The sequence below is a fragment of the Orycteropus afer genome, unplaced genomic scaffold, assembly GCF_000298275.1.
Source record: "Orycteropus afer afer isolate SDZICR_OR568_19922 unplaced genomic scaffold, OryAfe1.0 scaffold00160, whole genome shotgun sequence".
NCBI classification, from domain to species: Eukaryota; Metazoa; Chordata; class Mammalia; order Tubulidentata; family Orycteropodidae; genus Orycteropus; species Orycteropus afer.
Genome location: NW_006921747.1, coordinates 358327 through 382344, shown reverse-complemented (window position 1 = coordinate 382344; position 24018 = coordinate 358327). Strand labels below are relative to the sequence as shown.

The 24018-nt window shown below is 42.2% G+C and overlaps 2 protein-coding genes across 2 annotated transcripts in view; one reads left to right on the top strand and one right to left on the bottom strand.

Moving 5' to 3' along the window:
* The window catches only part of CYFIP2 (cytoplasmic FMR1 interacting protein 2), a 182008-nt gene that overhangs the window by 81878 nt on the left and 76112 nt on the right, over window positions 1-24018 (top strand). Inside the window, exons 22-23 of the mRNA XM_007946403.2 lie at window positions 7406-7605; window positions 9664-9751. Of these exons, the coding sequence (XP_007944594.1) occupies window positions 7406-7605; window positions 9664-9751 (288 nt within the window). The remainder of the gene's footprint in view (window positions 1-7405; window positions 7606-9663; window positions 9752-24018) is intronic.
* On the bottom strand, window positions 11771-12403 carry FNDC9 (fibronectin type III domain containing 9). The gene has a single exon (XM_007946397.2). It carries the CDS (start codon window positions 12401-12403, stop codon window positions 11771-11773), a length of 633 nt encoding a protein of 210 aa, XP_007944588.2.

Below are 24018 nucleotides of genomic sequence, written 5' to 3'. Positions count from 1 at the left end.
AAAAGTCTTTTTAGTTCTTCTAGGTTTTCAAATTGTCAGAGTACAGTTCTTCATAATATCCTGGTATTTTCTTTTTTATTTCAGGTGGTTGTGTTGTGACATTGCCCATTTCATTTCTTATTTGTGTTATTTACATCTTCTCCTTTTTTCCCTTTGTTAAATTTGCCAGTGGTCTGTCAATTTTATTTATCTTTCCAAAGAAATAACTTCTGGTCTTTTTGATTCTTTCTATTGCTTTTCTATCTTCTGTTTCATTTATTTCAGCTTGAATCTCTATTATTTCTTTCCTTCCAATGACTGTAGGCTTTTTTTTTTTTTTTTTTTTTGCTACTCTTTTTTTAATCATTGGAGATTTGGGGAAAGGTATTGATTTTGTTCATTCTTCTTTTTTGATGTGTGTATTTATTGCTAAATATTGCTAAAAATTGCCCTCTGAGCACTGCTTTTGCTGAATCTGAAAGATTTTAGTATGTTGTGTTTTCATTCTTGTTTGATTCAGGGAATTTTTATATTTCAGTTTTTTATATCTTCTGTTACCCAGTAGTTTTTAAGCAGGTGTTACTCAGTTTCCGTGTGTTTGCATATTCTTCCCCCTTGATCATCTTGTTACTGTGTTTTAATTTTAGAGCATTGTGATCTGAGAATATGCTTTGCAGTATAACAGTGTTTTTAAATTTATTGAGTCTTGCTTTGTGGCCTAACATATGGTCCATTCTGGATTATGTTCCATGTGTACTCAAAAAGAATGTATATTATTGGGTGAAGTGTTCTGTATGTCTATAAGTTTAAGTTGTTTGATCATATTGTTTAGTTCTTCTGTGTCTTTGTTGCGTTTTTTTTGTCCTTTAGGATGCTTCAGAGGAGAATGAGTGAGTGAGTGGTTCTAAGAAGCTGGAGAAGGGTTCCTAGCAGGGCAGACTTCATGGGCATCCAATCACCCAGGGCCCTGCACTCAGAAGGGCCCCTGCACTGTGTTTAATGTTCTGCTGTCTCCATCTTGAAATTCCTAACCATTTTTTAACAAGGGACCCTATATTTTCATTTTACACTGTGCCTCTCACAAATTATATAGCCGATCCTGATGTATAAACATGGAGAAGCTCACTCCCGTCTTCTATAGAACAGGGATTTGAACTCCCCTCCATGAATTCTCTCTCTCTCTCTCTCTCTAAGAATTTGAATAGGCTTAATTGATTAGGCTGTAAGAGAACCAAAGGAAGACTTTAATGCTTTCAAAATTAGGTAAGGAGAAGCAATTCAGGAAATAGAACATCACTATTAGAACATCAGAGGAGCTCTGGTAGCATGGTGCCTAAGGCACTTGACAGCTAACCAGAAGGCAGGCTGTTCGAACCCATCAACCACTCCTCCGAAGGAAGGTTGGGCAATCTACTTTCATAATGATACTGCCTCAGAAACCCAAGGAAGGGGTTGCTATGAGTCGGGTCCAACTCGATGGCACGTAACAACAATAACAACATTAGAACGTCATAGTAATAGTTGTTGTGGACAATATGGATGTTAAAATTAGTGAGCAAAATTTGAGAAGAAATAGAGTACTAATACAATCTCAAACCATCTCAAGATATTTGTTAGCCACAAAGGAAAGAAGAGTAGCTTGGCAGTGGAGAAACCCAGCAGAAACCTTTTTAATAAAGTATTAAGACAAACATCACCAGAAATGAGCTATATTAATATTCTCTGCCCTCATATATGCTATTCTTCTCTAGTATTGTTGGCAAAATGTAAATCTCAATCAAATCACGAGAAAACATAATACAAACCCAATTGAGAGGTATTCCACACATAAAAAAGTGGATGTTACTTTTCAAAAGAAGTTGAGGTTGTGAAAAGATAGAGAAATACAGAGAACTGTTATAGATTAGAAGAAATTAAGGAGGTATAACAATTTTATGCAGTATGCTACCCTTGATTAGATCCTAGAAATGAAAAAGGACGTAAGTGGAAAAGCTGGTAAAATCTGAAAACTGAATAAAGTCTATCATTTAATTAGTAAGATTATACCAGTGTTAATTTCTTGTTTTGATTAATCTGCTATGGCTAAGGAGGCTGTTAACACTGGGGAAGCTGGGATGAAGGGTATTTTTATAACTCAGCTATTTTTATAACATTTCTCTAAGTCTGAAATTATTTCAAAATAAAAAGTGTTTTTTTTTTTTTTAATTATTATTTTTAAGTGGATAAAGTGCAAAAGTAAGGTATTTAAGAACTAGGGCTCTAGAGGCAGAAGATGTTGGGTTGGTCCTGGCTCTGCCACGTACCAGTTGGTGATTTCAGGCAAATTAGTTACCTTCTCTAAGCCTATGTCTTTGTCTGTAAAATGGAAGAAATAATATAGTCTACCTCACAGGGTTGTTACAAGGATGAAATGAGATATTCCCCAAGAAGAACTTAGCATATCCTTTCAAATATTAAACATTATAAATAAAAACTCTTGAAAAGAGGATGAGAGGAACACAGAAATTGTTGGGTTTGATGAAAGGCTCTCAGGCAGAATTTCCAGCAGCATTTGAAAGGACTTGGCCCAATTGCCTACCTCATCCCTGTGCCACTTATTTCAAGAGACTCTACTATAGCACAGTGTTCTGCTGGGAAGTAATTTAGCCACCTCTAATTTGAGAAGCAGAATTGTTCTTTGTTTTACACCAAAAGGTTAGCAGTGATTATCTTCAAGTATTGGGATTTTTATTTTCTCCTTTTTTGTTTATCTGCATTTTCTACATTCCGATGATGTGTGTGTCTTCTGAGGAAAAAAAAATGGTGATTCTGTGTTTATGTTTCTTTTTTTTTTTCTAATGTGTCCATGGCCTATTTCCACCCCTTGAAAGGTACTGAATATTCTTTTAGCTGAGAGAAAAATCAAAACAAGTGAAAGCCTTTGTTTATCAGGTAAGAACAATGGTTCCCTAGGTGTACCCACTTCCTGTGAGGTCGATAAAGAGGAGACCCCAGGGAAGTTCTCTCCTTTTGGAGTCAGGACACCCTCACTCTCTTGGCTGAGATGCTTCTGTCTCTGTTGTTGTTATGGGCCGTCGAGTCCGACCCAACTCATAGTGACCCCTCCTTGGGTTTCCAAAGCAGTACCACTACAGAGTAGATTGCCCAATCTTTCTTCCGAGGAGGGGCTGGTGGGTTTGAACCACCAGCCTTCTGGTTAGCAGTCAAGTGCCTTAGGCGCTATGCTACCAGAGCTCCTGCTTCTGTCTCTATTGAGCAGCAAACCAAGAATATGTTTCTCTCAGCCCTTCCCTGCACCTTAGAAACTCCATTCTGAGCGGTGGTGGGGAGGCAGCTTGAATCTGGGCTGGGAGAGGCTGTGGAGATTTGTCAGTCAATTGCCTCATTTTACACAGCTGAGCAAATAGATTCTCGGAGAGATCTGTGAAATTGAACACTGGCAGCCTGTAAGCTGTGTTTTGCTTAGATTGTATAATGTATTTGAAATTTTAAGCCCACATTTCACATTTGGAAGAATTCAAATAAAAATGCAGAAGCTCTGGCAACACCAGAGTGGCATTCCCAGACGGCAGTGGTTGACTGGATATGACTAGAAGTTCCCATTAGATGGGCCATGCTATCTTCAGTTTGTCTGGAGCCCCACCTGTGGCCCACTTCATCATGTAAATTACCTACCAGGCCTCACTGTGCCTGAGTTTCAAACTCTTTGTTCTTCTTACCTATCTGGGGTCCCAGAGCTGGCTATCAATCAAGATGAGGCTAACACTCAGATTTTCTGGCCACCATTGAAAGAGCTCTTTCTGCTACTTCACAGAAGTTGCCTATTTGGTGTTTTACACCTCCTACCTCCCATTTTGCTTTTCTTTGTAGCCACTCAGTACATTGGCTTTACTGTAGAAAGCTTATATCCCCTCAGAAGACCCCTAAGCCACTCACTTGGCCTTTAAGCCTTCCATGCCTTGGTACACTTAGTCCCGAATCCAGCAGGCAAATGCATTTCTGATTCTAAGGCTGAAGAACACACAATGCAAAACACAGATTGAATTACGTAACAGAGAAACATGCCTGAACTCATGGCTTGGTGAATGAAGTGGGCCTACAGTTTCAGCAGGCCCCACATTAGCAGGGCTGAGAACTCCCTTTGGTCTCTCTCATAAACACTGATCCACATTTGTGAGACTATTAAAATCACAGAACATTAGAAGAGAAATTATTCCCCTGTTTCTCATCTGCAGTTATCTTCCCAGTAATAGGCCTCAGTGTGCCAAGGGACTGAGTAATCTTGGAAATAAACTCATTAGCATTTACTCCATTTATTTTTATTTTAAAAAATTATTATTATTTTTTAAATCTATCCTAAGTGAGTGGGAACAAAGTTGAGTGGGCACAGTCAAGCTAGCGATGCCCCAAGATACAGAAGCAGAAAGGATATTCTGTAGGTCTGCCCTTCATTGACTGCACTGTGCACAAAGGCTGGGAACTTGCTGCTGTTCTAGAATCCTTACCTTCCCTCCCGGAGGCCAGCCCTCCTTGGCCCCTCTTCCATCTCTTGTCTCAGCTCAGGCCCTGAGGTCTCTTAGCTCCATTTTGCTGCTGGCCCCTTAATGTCTCCTCACTACTCTTCCTTTCTTATACTCCTTTCACCCTGGGAACCAAGAGTTTATTTTTTTCTCAGTTCAGGCAGATGGCAACCCTGAGTGAAGAAGATAAAGGAGTTGACTCTTTGTACATCTTCTTCTTAATTTTTTTAAATCAATTAATGTTTAAACTCTTTTTCTTATGGAAAAGTTCCAACATATGCAAAAGTAAGTGGGTCAAATGGACCCACTTATCTATCACCCAGACTCAGTTATCAATGTTGGTCAATATCAATCTGTTTTGATTTCTGCCCCCACTCTTATCCTCAGTCCCAGATCATTTTAAAGCAAGTCTTGGACATCATGTCATGTGGCTCTGAAAGATGAAGATCTATTTTTCTTAGCATAATCACATAACCCTCTATGGCCTAGAGTGAGCTTCTGACAAGTCAGGGGCAGAGAGCTTCAGTACAGAGGAACAGACCAGCTGCCCAGCACATTTGGCCCATGGATGTTTTATCTGGCCTGCCAGAGGTTATCCTTTTTTTTTTTTTTCAGTTGCCAGCATTTAAATGTGTTTCAATCTTCTTTTGAAAAATGACAGGATCTGCCATCACTAAGCTGCATTTAGATGTGGCAGCAACCACCCAGGGTTAAATAGCAGCTCTGCCTTAGCTGGGCATGGGTTCTCCAATTTGCCATAGGCAACCCACCTCTAAGATGCCTGCCCCAGCTTGTCTCATTTACCTGACCTGTTCAACCCCTAGAGCCATATACATTTGCAAGCTCTGAATCTGAGTTTCAGAGAAGCAGAGCGCCAAGATTGGAACCTTGGTCGTGGGCCTCTACCTGACCATCCCTGGACTCCTCCATCGTCAGGAGGGATTTGTGGCTGAAGAGAATAAAATTGAATCCCTGGTGCAGGGCTCCATCTTGTGACCTCAGAACAGTTAGCTCTAGTCTCAGCCATTAAAGCTGACCAGTTGGCTACCCCATCTCCTGGCCAGGATCTGGGGTACTGCCCTTGCTGATGTTCTTGTATTTAGCCTTTATGTTGTAAAAGCACTTTTATTTTTCAAGGGCTTTCACAGATCTTGCTTCCTTATTCGGGGCAGCTGTATCCTAGGGGCCAAGAACACGTGATTTGCAATCGGAAGACCTGGATTCACACTCCAAGCCCTGTACATGTGACCAGGGCCAATGGACATAACCCTCTGAGTGTTTTCTCCTCTTCTAAAACAGAGATGGTTGTATGAATCTGACAAGACAGCTTAACCAAAACAGCACAAGAATGTCCTGGAGTTCCACAAAGTTAGGGATGCCCCTCCCCATGGACAAGACGGTGCTTTGAATCTCTGTGATGGCAGTGATCAGGAAGTTACAAGTCAAGAGGCCAAAGCCAGCCTCCTTTTATTTCCCAGTAGATGCAGTATCCTGCTGTATCTGGGTATTATCCCCTCAGCTCCTGCTCTCTGCCTGAAGGTGATCCTAAAAGATCAAGCCCACAACTCTTACACTTTATTTGACCTCTTGGCACACTGCAGAGGGTTTCTCTATGGCTTGCTGCCTCTCCTGGTACATTGGTTTCCTAGGGCTGCTCTAACCCAGTACCACAAACTCGGTGGCTTAAAACAATAGACAGTCTCTCACAGCTCTGGAGGGTAGCTTTCCAAAACCAAGGTGTTAGTAAGGCCATGCTTTCTCTCAGAATGCTGCAGGGAAACCTCTCACTCTGGCATTTACCTGCAATTCTTGACATTTCTTGGCTAATTGCAATATCACTCCAATCTCTTTCTGTCGTTACCTGGTCATCTGCCCTGTGGGTCTCTGTGTCTACTCACCTCTTATAAGGATACCTGTAATATTGGATTATGACCCACCTACTCCATTATGTCTTCATCTCAATTTGATATATCTACAAAGGCTTTATTTCCAAACAAGGTCATTGTCTCAGGTACTGGGGGTGAGCAGTTGCACATATGTTTTCTGTGAACACAGTTCACTCCATAACTGCTAGCATGTATGACCACCCCCTGTGTAACTTGAGACACCTACCTACAGTCCAAAGGAAGAGTTGTTTCGCCCCTGCCTCTTAAAAATTTCTTTAGAGAGTTATAGTATACAGTGGGGAGGGGTCGCTATGAGTCGGGTCTGACTCGATGGCACATAACAACAAGTATACAGTGGCTAAGAATGTGGACTTCCTGGATTTGAAACGAAGTTACTTAACTTATCAAGTCCTCAATACTTGCATATGTGAAATAAGGACAGCAGTAATACTGGCATGATAGAGTTTTTATGACAGTTAAGTAAGCTACCACATATGAAGTGCTAGGAATTCTGTGGTACATACATACATTTTGTAGGTTCAACCATACAAAATTTTTGACATTTCACACACTACGACCTAAAAATAGCAATTTTATAAGGTTCCATCAAACAGTAAGCACTTGACAGATGGTAGTATTTACAATTGTTTTCTAAAGGGCAGAGATGTAGCCTCTGATGATACTCAGTCACAACTTTCTTTTGCTTTACCCATGACACTGAGAGACAAGCTATTTCCTCACCAGTATAGAAACTGGAAAGTAAGCAAGCTTTCCAGTTTGTGGGGATTTGCACATGGCATGTAGTCTCCTTCTCGGGGCAGACACACAGAGTCTGGCAATTCATTCTACTTTTCTGAAGAAAGGGAAGTTGTTATTTGTCACTGCAAGGGTCCTAGTCTCCATGTATGTGCTTAGAAGCTAGAGGAGCTCTCACACCTGCATGGGTCTGTAAGATAAAGTGTTATGCGCATGTGAGGTTGCTGCCTAAAGTCCTCAGCAGACGTGGTTCTCTCTGGGCAGGAACTGGAGTGGCTGCTGGAGATCAACCGGCTCACACACCGCCTGCTGTGTAAGCACATGACCCTGGACAGCTTTGATGCCATGTTCCGGGAGGCGAATCATAACGTGTCTGCCCCCTATGGCCGAATTACCCTGCACGTCTTCTGGGAGCTGAACTTCGACTTTCTCCCCAACTACTGCTACAATGGGTCCACAAACCGGTAAGGGAGTCCCTCGGCAAAGGGGGCTGCAGCAGCGGGTTAGGGGAGCAGCCTCCTGCCTCCTCCAAACTAGGCCCAGCCAGCACACATCAGTTCACTCCTATAACGACGTCACTGAGCCCCTTCTCAGTGCAGGTTCTGTGCTGAAGGCTTAGGATGACATGGCGAGCAAGTAGACACCTTCCTGCCTCTTAGAGCCTCAAGCTAGAGGAGGACATCTGTGATCAAACAGTTGCATGACAGATGTCACAAACTGTGGACAAGGAGATGGATGAAGGCCCACAGAGCCATGAGAGGGTAACAGGGACACCTTCAGTCTAGAAAGGTGACATGAGCTTCAGGAAGGCCTTTCTGAGGAAATAATGCTTGAGTTGAAATGTGAAAAATGAATAATAATAAATAAGGTAAAACGATAGGAGATGAGTATGAATATGCCAAGCCAAGTTACAAAGAGACTGGTGAGGGATGGGGTGTGGTACCATGAAAGACAAGTCAGGACAAAAAAGGAAACAGGAAGCAGACCAGGATGACTCTGTAGGCCATGTTAGCATCAGGCATTTATCAGCCTTGGGAAGGTTTGAGGCAGGGAAGTGATGTGATCCGATTTTACTTTTATAAGATAAGACATCCACCTATCTGAATGCATGTGTATGAATAGGGGTACATTTGCAGAGCACACCTACACATGACAAAGTGAACATGTCTCCCACAATGTGCATGGCCCAGGTACTAGGAGGCAATTCCTACTCTCTTCATTTCTACAGAGGCTCATAACCTGGTAGAAGAGGTGAGACATGTATATAAGTACACAAAACCAATTGCTGTGAAGTCAATTCCAACTCATGATGACCTCATGTCTGTCTGAACAGATATATATTCCATAGGGTTTTCAATGGCTGATTTTTCAGAAGTAGATCACCAGGCCTTTCTTTCAAGACACCTCAAGGTAGACTTGAACCTCCAAACTTTGGTTAGTAGCTAAACATATTAATTGTACCACCCAGGGACTCCACACAAGTAGATAAGGACTCACAAAAATGTACACATTTGCAGGTCTTCTCAGTATACCTAGGGCTGGTATTATGTATGTATATGTTGAATGGATGCAAATGTATGGAAGGAATCCACAGAGACACCTGAATCTACACACTTAGCAAGACAGACTTGAAGTTTTCTAAAGATTTGAAAAATAACTCTCTTGAACAGAGCTTACCAAACTACAACCTGTAGGCCATAGCCAGCCCACCACCTACATTTGCACAACCCATGAGCTAAAGATGACTTTGACATTTTTAATGGTTGAAAAAAACCCTGAAGAATGGTAAGAATATTTAATGACAAGAGAAAATTACTTGAAATTTATAAAGTTTATTTGAACATAGCCACACTTACCAGTTTATATATTTTCTGTGGCTACTTTTGCCCTACAATGTCAGCATTGAGTAGTTGCAACAGAAGTTGTATGGCCCACAGATTCTAAAATATTTACTGTCTTAACCTTAGCAGAAAAAGTTTGTTAGCCTTTACTCTTGAGAAACCAATCTGGGCTTGAAGGAATGGAGTCCTGGAGTAGGGCTATTTTCAGGCCCATCCTCCTGTACTTCTGAACAGCCTCAAGCCCTGAGTTGAGCCTGTAAATCTGGACTGCTGTTTTCCCATAAGTACTCTGGTGGTGCAGTGCCTAAGGCACTTAACTGCTAACCAGAAGGTTGGTGGTTCAAACCCACCAGCTGCTCCAAGGAAGGAAGATGGGGCAGTCTCCTTCTGTAAAGATTTATCATCTTGGAAACCCAGTGGGGGTCACTATGAATTGGGATCAACCTGATGGCAGTAGGTTTGGTTTGCTTTGGTTTTCCCATAATGGAAAGGATATAGTAGTTGAATGAGAGGATGTCAGAAGAGTTTAATACCTTTAGAGGCAACCATCTAAGTAATAGTGAGTGCTGTTGCATCAGCGTGAGCCTTCACCTGGCCAAGAAGGGCTTTCACTTGTCATGTCCCATGGAGAATAATATTAGGACCTGGCTAACTTCTGCCCCATCTCTTCTCTTCCACCAGTTTTGTCCGAACTGCTATTCCCTTTACCCAAGAACCACAAAGAGATAAACCTGCTAACGTCCAGCCTTATTACCTCTATGGATCCAAGGTGAGTAGTCCTGCTATGGCCTACCTTTTAAGAAGGTTCATGAGATAAAATGAACAGAAAAGTGTTCCCTAAATCCGAAAAGTAAGAAGGTGTGGCAAAGAAGAGGCAGCAGTGAAATCCAGGCAGAAACAATTCTGAGTAGATTCACCTTTATTTGTTCACAGCTAGCAAGGGTGGGGTGAACACAGAACTAGCAGGGCAGGAAGCTGGGCAGGAACAGTGAGGTGAGGACTTCGCTGGGTGAGTGGGGAAATTGTCTGTGGGGCTTCTCATCTCGGCTTCCATTCTCCTCCAGGCTCTCGATTGATTCATTGCAGTATCATCCTGTGGTTCTGGGTGTTGTACTCATAAATACAAGGGGTTTGAGGACAAGAAGAGGTTGGGAAGATAGAGCTTTGAAGGGAATCCTGGATGGCTGGAGACAGAGCTGAGCAACGGGTCCTCTGCCGCTTTGCTGCTCTTGCTCATACATACACATCCTGGCTCTGACTAAACCCTCCCAAATGGTGTCCTTAGTCTGGGCCAGTCAGTCCTTTTTGCCATTTATTAAACAAACATTCATTAAGCGCCACAGGATGCCAGATTCTGTGTGCTGGAGATAAAAAAAGGGATCAAAACAATCTCTGTTCTCCTCAGGTTCCATTTCTACAGTCATGGGAGGGCAGGTGAACAGTGCTCACAAATGCTCATCAACAACACTAAGTATGAAGGAGATCCATTTCTTACCACGGGAGTTTATGTGGGATGATACAGAATGCCACAGAAAGGGCTAAATAGATCAACAAACATGATACCATCATTTTTCTTTTCAATGGAATACAAATGATCACCCTTGACCCTATTCTTAAGCGGATTGAAAAGAGGAACTGACAACGTAACTATAACAGTGTTAGAAAAAGTTCTCCTCTAGAGGAGCCCTTGCTTGGGATGTGTGATTAACCAACGTGAGTTCCCAGTGGTTGGACCCAGAGGTGATCCTGGGAGAGGACAGGGTCTTCTCCAGCAAAGCCCATATGGTCAAGGCAGTTTTCTCAAATCAAGGGTCACATACAAGTGGTTGCCAAGCATGGAATTAAGTAATATTCACTCACAAATTGAAAATACACTTCCCTTTTCAATTAGCTATCAATCCTTATGATTATATCAAGCAGAGCATCATATTTTGGTGCTAATATCTTTAATACCTCTCCAACACTTGTTTATCTCCCTTTTTATTAACGAAAAGAGAGCAAGCCTCAGGCCCTAAGCCTTTGGCAGGCAATAGAATCTAAATTGAACTTACTATTATTTGTTTTCATTATGTTTATTCCTATAGCTCTTCCCTTTTATTTATAGCAGAAGGGTACTTGTTTTTTGTTTTTTAATCTATGGAGTAATATAAGGCTATCTTTTAAAAATAAGTTCAAGTTTAAAAAATGGGTCAACTTAAAATATTATTAATTATAAAGATAGCCTATGATTTAAAAAACTACGACACTAGGGTACAAGGTCGTGTCTGATTACCTGGAATTTGTAAAACTCTGGAGCAAGGTTTCTCACACTTTTCCCACATAATCCCCCTCATGGCAGAGGAGACTGGACATCTGCCCAGCAGGCTGAAGGTATAGCTCAAAGAGCTCACTAGCAACTCAAAATTTCCTCGAAGTATGATATTTTATTTTTGTCATTTCACTGTTGCTTCCATTGTGTATCCTTATTTGTTTTAATACTGAAGTAATGCTTTAATTCTTAACTGCACCCCACAATGGACTCTCCTGAAGAGATGCCACTTTTCTCCCTTGGTATACCCTTGGAGGGTATATGTTTTCCAATTTGAGAAGCTTTGTCATAGGGCATTTACTCAACCAGTTCTTCCATAATAGCACTAACATTTCAGGGAGAGAAATGGATACACTATAGACATTTTTTTTTACAAAAGACTTACTGTATGCAAGATTTTAGCTATGTCATGTGTAGTGTCTTCTCCCCACCTCTTATTCCCTATACCGAGGCAGTGTGGCAGGTTGGTCACCACTCTCCCTATGTAAGACACCCATGTCCTCTGGGGGCATCCTGGGCAGCTTCCACTTCTGGTTCAGCTGCTGCTCCGGAGTTTTTGCGTGGCAGTTCCACCAGGGGGAGCGCCTGCAGGTCTCCTTCCCTCTGACCAAGAACTGGAGCCTCCTCTGGCCATCTCACCAACCCGTTGGCTTCTTCCATGTGGCCAGCTCTGTAAGACCACCGTGGCTCATGGCAACGAATGCACCAGAACTGGAGGCAGATGAAGGCTAAGACGGCAGTGAAACAGGCCATCAGAATGGCCATCAGCACCCAAAGGGAGATTTGGGGGTCCACCAAGGAGCTTCCAGAAGCCAGTGGTCTCTTATCCAGTGTGTGGAACATGGTGCAGTCGTGCCTGTAGGGGAAGATAGCCTTCTTGCAGCTAATACACAGGAAGTAGAGAGTGGAAGGAGCCAGATGTTCAAGCACCAGGGAGCTGATCGTTCGAGGCACCTTCTCCTCGTGGTGGAAGCTGTACCGAAGATAGCCAGAGAAGATGCTGTTCCAATTGGGCCTATACATAATATGATAATAGTCCTCCAGGCAGGGCTCTGAGGAAGACCAGGAAATGATGGCTCTCGTATATGAAACGTTCCCAACCTCGATGTTCATCCTGATTCTGGAACCAGAATCAAAGTGAAAAGTGACATCCCTCTATCTAATTTATAATGATCATAGGCACCAATTATTATCTTATAGAAACCAATATGGCACCCAATTTTAAAGACAAATGGAGGTTAAGAAGTTATGTTACTTAGCTTGGCATAGCTAAGAAGTGGCAGAACAAATTGAACAAGAGTTCCAAGTCTCATGCCACAGTTGGTAGCCTTCAGGTCTAAAGAAGATTCACCCATATCCCCCCCAGGCTCATTCCACCTTGGTTCAGATCCTTTGGATATAAAATTGTCCCCAACCCTTAAAAGAAGAGGAAGAATAGAATAAGTCAGAGCCACAGCGTTCCCATCTTTGTCACTACAACTCTGTGACATCTAGTCAGGCAGTTGTTTCACCTATAATTTCCTTTCTGTTTCTGCTTCAAAAGAGGTGAGCTCAATTATCTAGAACATTCTGCCTACTGCTTTTTTAGCCTTCTAGTTCTGATGCCCATGGTGACAGAAGATTTGCTTTGTCACTGATTGGCAGCTGATTTTACCCCAAAACCTCTGCTCTTATTTATTGGTTTTTTTGAAACCAACCATACCCAGGACATCAGTTTCACAAGAAGACAATTAGCTCCTACCAGTAGCATAACTCCTGCTACTTATTACTACTGGTACCATAAATAATAATAATAACTGCCAACGGGGTTGCTGAGTCAGAGCCAACTCGATGGCACCTAACAACCACCACCACCAATAGTGAGCGGTTGTGTCACAGGCCATGCTCGATGCCAAACATGCAATAATAAATTGCCTTTATTCATTCCTATTCCTTCTGAGGTAGAACCCCATTTTACAGATGGGCAATCTGAGGTCTTTCAGCTAATAAGTAGAAGACAGACTCAAAGCCAGTCAGCAGCTTGACTTCCAAATGGAAGGCTGCTGAGTTTAGTAACTGACTCTTACTGCAAAATGCAGTGGTGATGCTGAGACCTCATAGCTGTTGTTCCAGACAATTCGAACGAACACTCTTCAGATTGCCAGCCCTGCTTCTTTGCTAAGAGAGAGCCATTCTCAGGCTTTTTTATTTCCCTTTAATTCTTTCCACTTGAGAGGTACAGTTCCCCTCCATTGAATTTCTCCTGATCTAAAATTAGGGGACAGTCATATTCAACTTGTGTATATTCATGGATAAGTCTCACCCTGCTTTGTTCTTTGTCCCTCCTTTTTTAATGTGAGGAACAGGTTTCAGTTTAGATTGCAGTAACATAGTAGAAATCAGTTGCTAGGATTTTAACCTGAATTGGATATGAAGCTGAATTGATTCTACTGTGAGCTGCCTTTTTCTCTCACCTGCTTCACTCCTACCTGTTTTTGAGCCCGTATTTCTAGAGGAGTTGTACAGAAAGCTACACAGCATAGAGTAATTTTTCAATCCTTGTTTTTCTTCTCTAAAGATGACAATGAATTGAAGTGTTCAGAAAAGGGGTGAGTTCTTTTCCATTCCACTGGAAATTTCTTCCCAGAAAAATAGGTAATAGAAAGGACTAGACAGGCATACTCAGATCCTTCTAAGATAGGTTATTGCAAAAAAGACTGAATATTTGTACTCCCTCTTTTCATCTCCTTTTGTTACACACCTACCCACCCCACACCAACACCCCACACACTCCTATAACTACTCTTCCAGCACAATGAGAAAAGCTTAATTCATTACTTATGATACATAGGCAACAGCCTTCGTAAAACCCTTCCATCAGGAATAATCAGGAATAAAATTTTTTGTATTTTTTGTCTTGAATCTGTTCTCCTTTTTGCCTCATATCTGATGCTGGCTGGCTTTGCAGACTGGGTTCCTCACAGCAGACATTTTTAAGATCTTTCTGTCAGGACATTAGCAGCATCCTCAGCTTTTAGGACCAAATCAGTCTTCCCTACTTACTTTTCTTTTGCCACTTCTATTTCTTCCAAAAAAAAAAACCCAAACTCACTGCCATGGAGATTTCAAGCAATTCTTACTAACAAGTCTGGCCCTTCTTCTAGATGAATATGAAAGGAAACACTATTTACATTTCCAGGGAGCGCCATTCAGGTCTCTTACCTGATGCTGGCAGTGTATCCGGTTAAAGCTCAGCCTTGGAGGCTGTTGTTGTGTGCCGTCAGAGTGGACCAAAGCAGAAAGATGGTGATTCTCCCCTTCTCTGCTGTGGGCTCTTCTTGATACCTCCCTCACCACTCTCTGAGTAATCCCACTGTCGCCCCCAACGCCCACATTATTCATTTCTTCAGATCAACATCATTCACCATGGCAACCAACAGGCATCTCTACGCACAATGCTTTCAGGGACCAGTCTGAAAAGGCTTTTGGCTAGTGAGAGAAGCTCTCATTTTTTTGGCCAAAAAAGGACAAACAATCTCCTGCAAATTAATCCTCAGGATGGTACTGATTCTTCCAGGGATCCTACATGTCCTTTCTAATTAGCCAGTATCATTCCCCCCTATTTTCTTGCCCCATCTAGATCTTCTTTGGACAGTGGTTTCAAATGGGAAGATGCCTTTCTTGGTTATTCCACACCTAAAAGTAGCTTTCATCCTTATCCCCTCTCACCACCATCCCTGCTTCCTACCCTACCTCTATATCCTTTTCCTTCTTCTTCCCTCCTAAGGCATTACTACTTTTGTGACCTTGGTCAAAACCCTTTCATTCTCTGGGCCCCAATTCTATCATGAGTAAAGCTTGGGCTAGATCTGATGTCAAAGAGAGGGTGTGGGGACTGTCCCTGCTCAGTCCTGAACCCATAACAGGCTTACTCTGCCATCATGGCAGTTTTTCCAGTTGAGTTCAGAAACAACCTCAGAGCCCTTCTCAATACTAGCATCCCAAGCACCTGACTACCAGTCATTTAGCATAGACACCAGAAATGGAAACAGTTTACTGTTCCTGGATTGGGTGATTTCCAATGTTCTTGACCATTCAAGCTCAGAAGGAAGGTTGAGCAATCTACTTCCGTAGTGATACTGCCTTGGAAACCCAAGGAGAGGTCGCTCTGAGTTGGATATGACTCGATGGCAGTGAGTTTGGTTTGGGTTTTGGTTTCCATTCAAGAATCCTGACCTTGCTTTCTTGTCCTCTTTCTGTTCCCCCACCCCCCGACACACACACCAAAAAAATATATCTGCCTCTGAGATTCCATTCCCTTCCTGTTTCCCAAAACTTTTAAGAAATGCTTGCTCTTGTTGTATGCCATCAAGTAGATTCCAACTTACAGTGACCGTATAGGACAGAGTAGAACTGCCCCATAAGGTTTCCAAGGCTGGTGGGTTCGAACTCTGACCTTTGGGTTAGCAGCTGAGTGCTTTAACTAATCTCTGTGCCTCTGGGGCTCCTAAGAACACACTACCACCTTTTTATTGAGGAGATCATAGAGCATGTCTGAAATAGAGGATGGAGAGTAGCTCAGCTAGTTTAGACATGAGTTATTTTACACAAATTACGTGTTTTAAAAAAGCTAGCTTTGTTCTTCTTGGTTCTTAGTGAAATTATCCAAGGAAACCAACCCATAAAGGTCTCCTTGTGCTTCATATCAAAAACAATCAAAAAGTTGTAAAGAGCTTGAGTGTCCTAAAACCTTGCCTTGGCCCAGGATGTCTGTGAGCATGAAGTCTTGGATGTCCAGATTTCTTTGATGAGACACATTTGACCTGTGGTTCTCTGTGGCATTTAGTCTTCCCAGGGGCCTGTCTTAAATGTGCTGTAATGTGTACAGCATGTCTCTTCCTGAAGGCTATTGGTTAATCACTACAGTGCATAAAAATGTCTCTCCACAGAAAGGCCAATTCAGGTGTTTTCACATGCCTTTTGAAAGGTTATTTTGAGGAGAATAAAAATACCTAAGGTTGGGGGCCTGGAGAGTGACGAAGTGGAACTCATACCTTTTTCCTTAGAAAATGAGAATTTGTTTTCATGTTCCTGGATAACATTTTTAACTGTGAGCTATTTATGTTTGAAGGAGCTCTGGTGGCATAGTGCCTAAGGCATTTGACTGCTAACCAGAAGGCTGGTGGTTCAAACCTACCAGCCACTCCTCAAAAGGAAGGTTGGGCAATCTACTTCCATAGTGATATCACCTCAGAAACCTGAGGGGGGGTTGCTATGAGTCAGATCCGACTCAACACCAGTGAGTTTTTTTGGTTTTTTTTTTTAAGTTTAGTTTTTATTTATGTTTGCGGAAAAAAGGCTCTCAGAGAACTTGAGGCCTAGATAGATGTCCTCCTGTTTCACTGACCCAAAGAGAATAAAGGGCATTTCTCAGGCTACAGGACTGATTGCAGGAGTGGAAACCGGATCCCTAACTCGAAGTCTGGGGTTTGTTCTGCTCCTCTGGGCTATTAATGATTGCCACCAGACCCAAAGGAGCTAGGAGAGCCCTTGACAAATGAGATAAATTATCTGGGGACACCTGCCTCAGAAGACAGCACTCAGCAAGCTCACTTCTCCATCACTAGGGAGGCTCTTGCTAAGGTATATCCAAAGTGCAGACTCCTCAGCTGTCAAGCCAGGCAGCCCCCAGTTGGTGGTAAACTTCTACAGAGGAAATCAGACAAGAGTAGCTTCCTGATACACCTTCCCTGAAGATCATGGTGAGGGAATGATGGGAGATTATGCCTTGATTCCATACCTGGATTGGCACATGTTGTTGTTGTTGTTATGTGATGTTGAGTCGGACCCGACTCATAGCAACCCCTCCTTGGGTTTCCGAGGCATTATCACTATGGAAGTAGATTGCCCCATCTTCCTTCCAGGATTGGCACATAGAGGGAAGTAATGGTTCAGAGTATAGGCTCTGGAACCCCAGGCTGCCTTCACATACTAGCTCTGTGACCTTGGACAAATTTTCTCATTTTTCTGTGCATTAGTTTTGTTGTTGTTGTTGTTGTTGTTTGCCTTCGAGTCGGCCCCGACTCATAGTGACCCCTCCTTGGGTTTCTGAGGCAGTATCACTACGGAAGTAGGATTGCCCAACCTTCCTTCCGAGGAGTGGCTGGTGGGTTTGAACCGCCAGCCTTCTGGTGAGCAGTCAAGTGCCTTAGGCACTATGCTACCAGAGCTCCTGTGTATTAGTTTACTCATCTGTAAAATAGAAATATCAACAATATTTGTCATATAGTCCTGTTATAGGGTCCCTGGGTGGCACAACTGGTTAAGCACTGGACTACTAATTAATATCTTGATCGTTCAAAACCCACCTAGAGTCACCTCAGAAGTAATGTCTGACAGTCTGCTTCCAAAAGAACTAAGCCTTGAAAAACCCTACAGAGCAGTTCTACTTTGCATACATGGGGTTGGCATACGTCAGAATCTACTGACAGCAAGTAACAACAGTACTGTTGTGACAGTTTGTTAAACCAACTATAAATACTGGGCTTGGGAGTGTTGTTATTTTTGTGAGTTCCTGTCATTCAGCCACCAACTCATGGCAACCTCATGCACAATGGACAAAATGTGGCTCCATTAAAACCTTTCAGTGACATAGCAATAAGTCAGTCTCCACTGAAGACAGAGGGTAGGTAGCTGCACATGAGGTGCATTGGCTGGGAATCCAGCCCAGGTCTGGAAAGGCAAGAGTTCTACTACTGAATCACCAATGTCTAGAAATTGTTATTGTTAAGAAGAAAATGTCAGTGGGTCAGAGCCATTTCCTGAGTTGGTCAGGACTTCCAGGGGTTAGAATGGGCAGGGTTTGCTTTCTGCATTATATTTCCTTGCCTTCTTTTCCCTTTCCTACATTACCTTTATTGTTTTTATTTACTTATTTTTTAACAAATATGCTCATTGTACAGAATTTAAATAATGTAGAAAAGTTCAAAGACAGTAAAACTCATACAACTCATGAGACAACCGCTGGGGCCATTTTCCTGCATTTTACAAGCTTTTCTCATTTCATCCATACAACCACTCTCCTGTTTTATGAAAGGAGAAACTGAGGCTCAGAGAGGTTAATTCACTTGAGTATTATCACAAAGCTAAGGAGTAGCAGAGCAGTACTTTAAGCCTAGGTCTCTTATTCTCGAGAGCTTGAGTTCTGAGCCAGCCTCTTGGATGCACTCCTGTTCCGCTTGACTGTTCTGTGGCCTGTGATCCTTTAGTCAACAATAGCTTTTCACCTGTGGCTTCTGTTTGGAAGTAGAGATGGGGCTACCCAGGGCAGTGGACTCCAGAATGATGGTAACAGACACAGAACTAAAAGACCTTCCAGAGGACATCCAGCCACCTGACGGTAGCCAACAGAGATGGGGAAAACATTACAGGCATGCCTCAGAGTTATTGCAGGCTCAGCTCCAGACTACAGCAGTAAAGGGAATATCACAATAAAATGAGTCGTGCAAATTTTGTCTTTTCTCAGTGAATATAAAAGTTATGTTAACACTATAGTCTATTAAGCATGCGATAGCATTATGAAAAAGTTTGAAATATTGTGAGAATTATTAAAAAGTGACACAAAGACACAAAGTGAACATATGCTGTGGGAAAAATGGTGCCAAAGACCTGCTTAATGAATGCAGGGTTGCTGCAAACCAATTTGTAAAAAAACACTATCTTTGTGAAGTACAATAAAGTGAAATACAATAAACCAAAGCACAATAGAACAAGGTATACCTGTAAAGACATTTTGAGGAAGAAACAGCAAATGTTTTCACTCTGCATGTACCTGCTCTGGAGTCAGAAGTTCAGAGTCCAAGTACCACTGGTTAAGGGCTGTGTCATTTAAAGCTGATGTTAAATGTGAAAAGGTCCTATAATCTAAATTAATATATGAATCAATACTTTAAAAATATATTCTCTAAATAAAGTAAATTATATGTATAAAGTCTGTCATTAAACTGCTAATCAAAAGGTTGGCTATTCAAGTCTCTCCGGAGATACCTCACAGGGAAAGCCTAGAGATCTACTTCTGAGAAATCAGCCATTGAAAGCCCTATGGGACACAGTTCTGCTCTGACTCATGGGGTCACCCTGAGTTTTCTCGATTCCATGGCAACTGGTTTTATCATTGAACTGCCTCCTAAGTGATATAGATTATGACATAAATTATTTATGAAATTATTCCACTGATTTCCCAGTATTTTCTTAGCTTTTATAAATTATTGATGTGATCTTTTGTTGAACTTGGTTGCTGATAGCTAAATGATACCCCTGTCTGAGCCACAGCTTGGCCTTAGAGAAACTCATCAGACTCTTGTAATAACTTCCCCATTAAATTGGCAATTTGGACCCAGGACCTAGTGCTTTGTAACAGCAAACTGAGTACATCTCAACTGGATATGAACCTGGATGCCAGCATTTCTACCACAGCCTCATCGGGGGAATCCTGTACCTCAGCCCCTGATAGCATCACCTGCAGTACTGTCTGCTGCACTGTCCACACCACCGCAGCCACCACCCTCGCTCATGCCTACACAGTACCAAGCCCAGACTCTGCAACATTATTTACCCACCAGTCCAGAAAAATATATTATTTTAATAATCAATATATATGGCAGAATATCATCTTGTGTTTCACCCCAGGCAAGTCTCTTCACTTTCCTTGGATTTCTGCTTCCTCCTCTGTTAAACTGTGATGATTGTACTTGCTCTACCTGGTATCCAAAAAAAAAACAAACTCACGTCCATCAAGTCACTTCCAACTCATAACGACCTCCGTTTGGTTTCTGAAGTGGCAAATCTTTACAGAAGTACATTGCACCATATTCCTTACGTGGAACAGCTGGTAGGTTTGAACCACTTGTTAGCAGTCAGATGCCTTAGTCACTGTACCACCAGAACTCCTTTCTACCTGGGATGATAGGCTGATAATGGCCCCAGAGATAGCAGATCTTAATCCTTGGACCTGTAAATGTTACCTTATTTGGAAAGAGGTTCTCTGCAGATGTGATTGAGTGAAAGATCTTGAGATGAGATCATCCTGGACTACCCATGGGCCATGTAAGAGAGAGGCAGAGGGAGAATTAACACATACAGAGGGAGAAGATGATGTGAAGACACAGCAGAGAGATTTGAAGATGTTGGCCTTGAAGAATGGAGTGATGCAGCCACAAGCCAAAGAATGCCAGCAGCTAAAAGAACCTGAAGAGATAAGAAACAAGTTCTCACTGAGAGCCTTCAGAAGAAGCATGGCCCTGCCAACACATTGATTTTAGCCCCGTGATACTGATTCCAGGCTTCTCTGACTTCCAGAACTGAGTATGAGAGAATAAATTCCTGTTGTTTTGGGCTACCAGGTTTGTGGTAATTTGTTACAACAACCACAAGAAACGAATACACCTGGGCAGTTACAAAGAATTATTATGTGAAAACATTCATAAACAGAAAAGCATTATACACTTGTGTGTCATCATCTGGATATAAATTATAAAGCAAAGTGGTGTCACTGGTTTCTTTCCAAGTATGTTAGCATCCCTAAGTATTAGAGGGTTGATACGATACCCCAGAACTGGAAAGTCCTGTTACTGTTCTTCGTCTTGCCTTCTCTAAAGCATTTTATTCATGAGATAAGAAAGCAAGGGGCCCCATTTCTTGAATTCTCTACAGCAACTCCCTTGAATCTTTCAGCCTTTAAGCTGAAAAGGCCAAGAAAGAACCCAGAAATAGCTGTGGAGACCCAGCCCTGCAGTTCACCAAACATTAAGAAAGAACAGAAGCATGAACAAAATGTATATGAACTGTTGAATGGAAAATGAATTTGCTCTGTAAAATTTCACCCCAAAATATTTTTTTAAATTAAAAAAAAAATTTACCAGTGGACCTAAAAAGAGATCTAAATATGTGGTGATATATGCCATGTTCTTAAATGGGAAATGTCAAAGGTATAAAAATATTAATTCTTTCCAGTTAAATTATAAATCCAACTGAAAAAAAAAAAAAAAAAAAAAACCAGAGGCATCAGCAGTTTTACCCAAGCTGTGGCAATAGATTTGAACCCGTAACCTGGGATTTATTAGCCCTATCCATGTACCATTTTCCCCTATGACGTTTCTAATCAGGACAATGTTGCTTTTATTTATTTCTTTCAGGCTTAATTACCAGCAGTGGTTTCAGAGATTTGAGATGTAACTCTCCAACCTGAGTTAGAGAACTGTATTTGTATTTGTATTTGTAGGCTGGTGATATTCAGATTACTCAAAGAATGTTAGAGAAATTGTAACTAAAATAGGAAATTGGAAACAGTTTTAATTCCACTTGGAATCTCTGAAAACAGCAATTGTGATTCCAGAAAGCAGAGATGCAAATTGCTTGCAAATTTTGTTTGCCAAATAAATAGGCCTCTTTGTTTAGAGTGCCTGGCCATGTTTACCATTTGGTGATATGGAGAGATCTTATGGTTCAGAGCTCCTGTACTGCTACTGCAACAGTTTCCAAGATCCAGATCAAATGCACCATATTTTTTCTCTCCTTAAAATACTGTTTTTGCTTCTTAACAAAACGTGCATCTGTGTCCCACAGTAATAACATGGCTGTACTTCCTTAATCGAGAGGGTTTATTTCTTGAATGCTCATAAAGTTACCTATTTAATGCAGTGTGAGTTTAAACAAGCTTGATTTGAAGTGAGGCATCCTAAGCACGTAAGATACATAATTAGTTTCTAACAGAAAGCACATTGGATTTTAACCTGTGTCAGTAGCAGGACTGGTTCAGTGTATGAGATTTATGGCATATTTCCAGTGTCTCAAGTCATGTTGCATTCCTGTTTTTCTTTGCCAAACCTCAGAAAATGCCCAGGCTCCCATATTCCCACATTTTCTCAATAGGGCCCAGCCTCCTACTGAGCCAACAGGTCAGACGGATGCCCTCAGGGGATGTATGTGCATGTATTCTTAGCATGTGGGTGCCATTTTTCATGCATGTGTGTTTTGTGTTTTTGAGGGATAGGGGAGGGGTAAAGAGAGCTTGGTCACTTAGAAGGAGGATTTGAATTCTGCTCCATTCATGGTGGTCCTTCCTGAGCTTGGGCCATCAACTGAGCCCTCAACTGCCAGTCTGCACCAGAATCCAAACTGATCCAGGAATGTGAACAGGAGGCCTCCTAAGTGCACTGAAGCAGGTCTAATGTGGAGGATCTTTCAAACTCTTGTGTGTGGTGAAACAATTCCAGAATGATTCTCTTCCTCTGCCTAGAACTGCGGAGGGTTGCTGAACAGTTTCCATCCATCCAAATATATTTTTATTTGTGTTTGCCAGGAAGTACTAAGAGAAGCTTGGTACCAGCAGTTCCGTGGGTGGTGGTGAGGGTTGAGGAGAATCTAGGGAAGATGTGCTTCCAGGAAGAATGCGGGGAAGCTGAAGCCTCTGGAGGGAGCATTATCTATTCCAACTACAGCCCCAGGCAGGATTCCCATCTGACTGCTCTCCCTTGGTGTTCCTCAGCCTACACTGGAACACTTCTGACAATGAGGGACTCCACCCAGTAAAGCCTGTTGTGAGACAGCTCTCATTTTTCTCAACAGCTTTATTGAGATATAACTCACGTTCCACAGTGTTTGCCCATTTAAAGTGGTTATTGAAAAAACAAACAAACAAACTGCCATTTTGTTGATTCTGACCCACAGCAACCCCTCCTTATGTTTCCAAGGCAGTATCACTACAGAAGTAGATTGCCCAATTTTCCTTCCAAGGAGTGGCAAATGCCTCAGGCACTATGCCACCAGAACTCCTAAAGTGGTTATAGTTCAACATTTTTAGCACCATTATAGAATTTTGCAAACGATCATTATAGTTACTTTCAGAGCATTTTCTTCTCCTCCAAAAGAAGCCCCGTATTCTTCAGTTGTCATCCACCCCTACCTCCCAGCCCCCAGTGCTATGCAGGCTAAAGCTATGAAGCCAATCCATTGGGGCCCTCTTCAGTATTTTGTCCAAACCATGGTTTTGATTTTTAATCTATAGGAGTAAATGTTTGTTGGGAAGTCACTTAGGTTATGTCATGGTCCCATGGATTTTATTCAGGTATAATCTTATACAGTGAAATGTACAGGCCGTGAATGTACATGTAGTTCCATGAGTTTTAACAATTGATGCATCTGTGTAGCCAAACCAACAACCCAATAAAAATCTAGGGCATTTCCATCACCCTAGAAAATTCTCTCTTACCTCTTTCCAACCAGTCTCCTGTCCTGAACTGTGGTTGGTGTGGAGTTTGTGATATACTCCTCACCTTTGGAGAGGGAAATAGGAGAACAGATTGGAGCCTTGATAAAGGGCCAGGTCTCAGATGCACTCACTCAGGAGAGTGAACACCTCCTAAAACCTGAGCCCTAGGCACTTCCAGCCCCAGGGTTACAGGTGAGGAGAGACAACTCAGGGACGCCCGAAGTAGCAAGCGGGAAGAGCAGGAGAAAGGGGATTAAAACCCAGGAAGCCAGAGAGAAGAGCAGTCAGCCAAAGGGATTAGGTGAGCAGAGGAAACTCAGGCCTGCCCAGAGTAGCAGGCTGGAAGAGCAGGAGAAAGGGGATAAAAGCCAGGAACCTGGACAGAGGAGCAGTCAGCCCCAGGGATACAGGTGAGGAGAGACAAGTCAGTGACGCCCAAAGTAGCCAGTGGGAAGAGCAGGAGAAAGGGAATTAAAAGCCA

What these genes read in the sequence shown, in the direction of transcription:
- FNDC9 (XM_007946397.2), bottom strand. Translation starts at nt 12,403, where the DNA reads ATGAACATCGAGGTTGGGAACGTTTCATATACGAGAGCCATCATTTCC.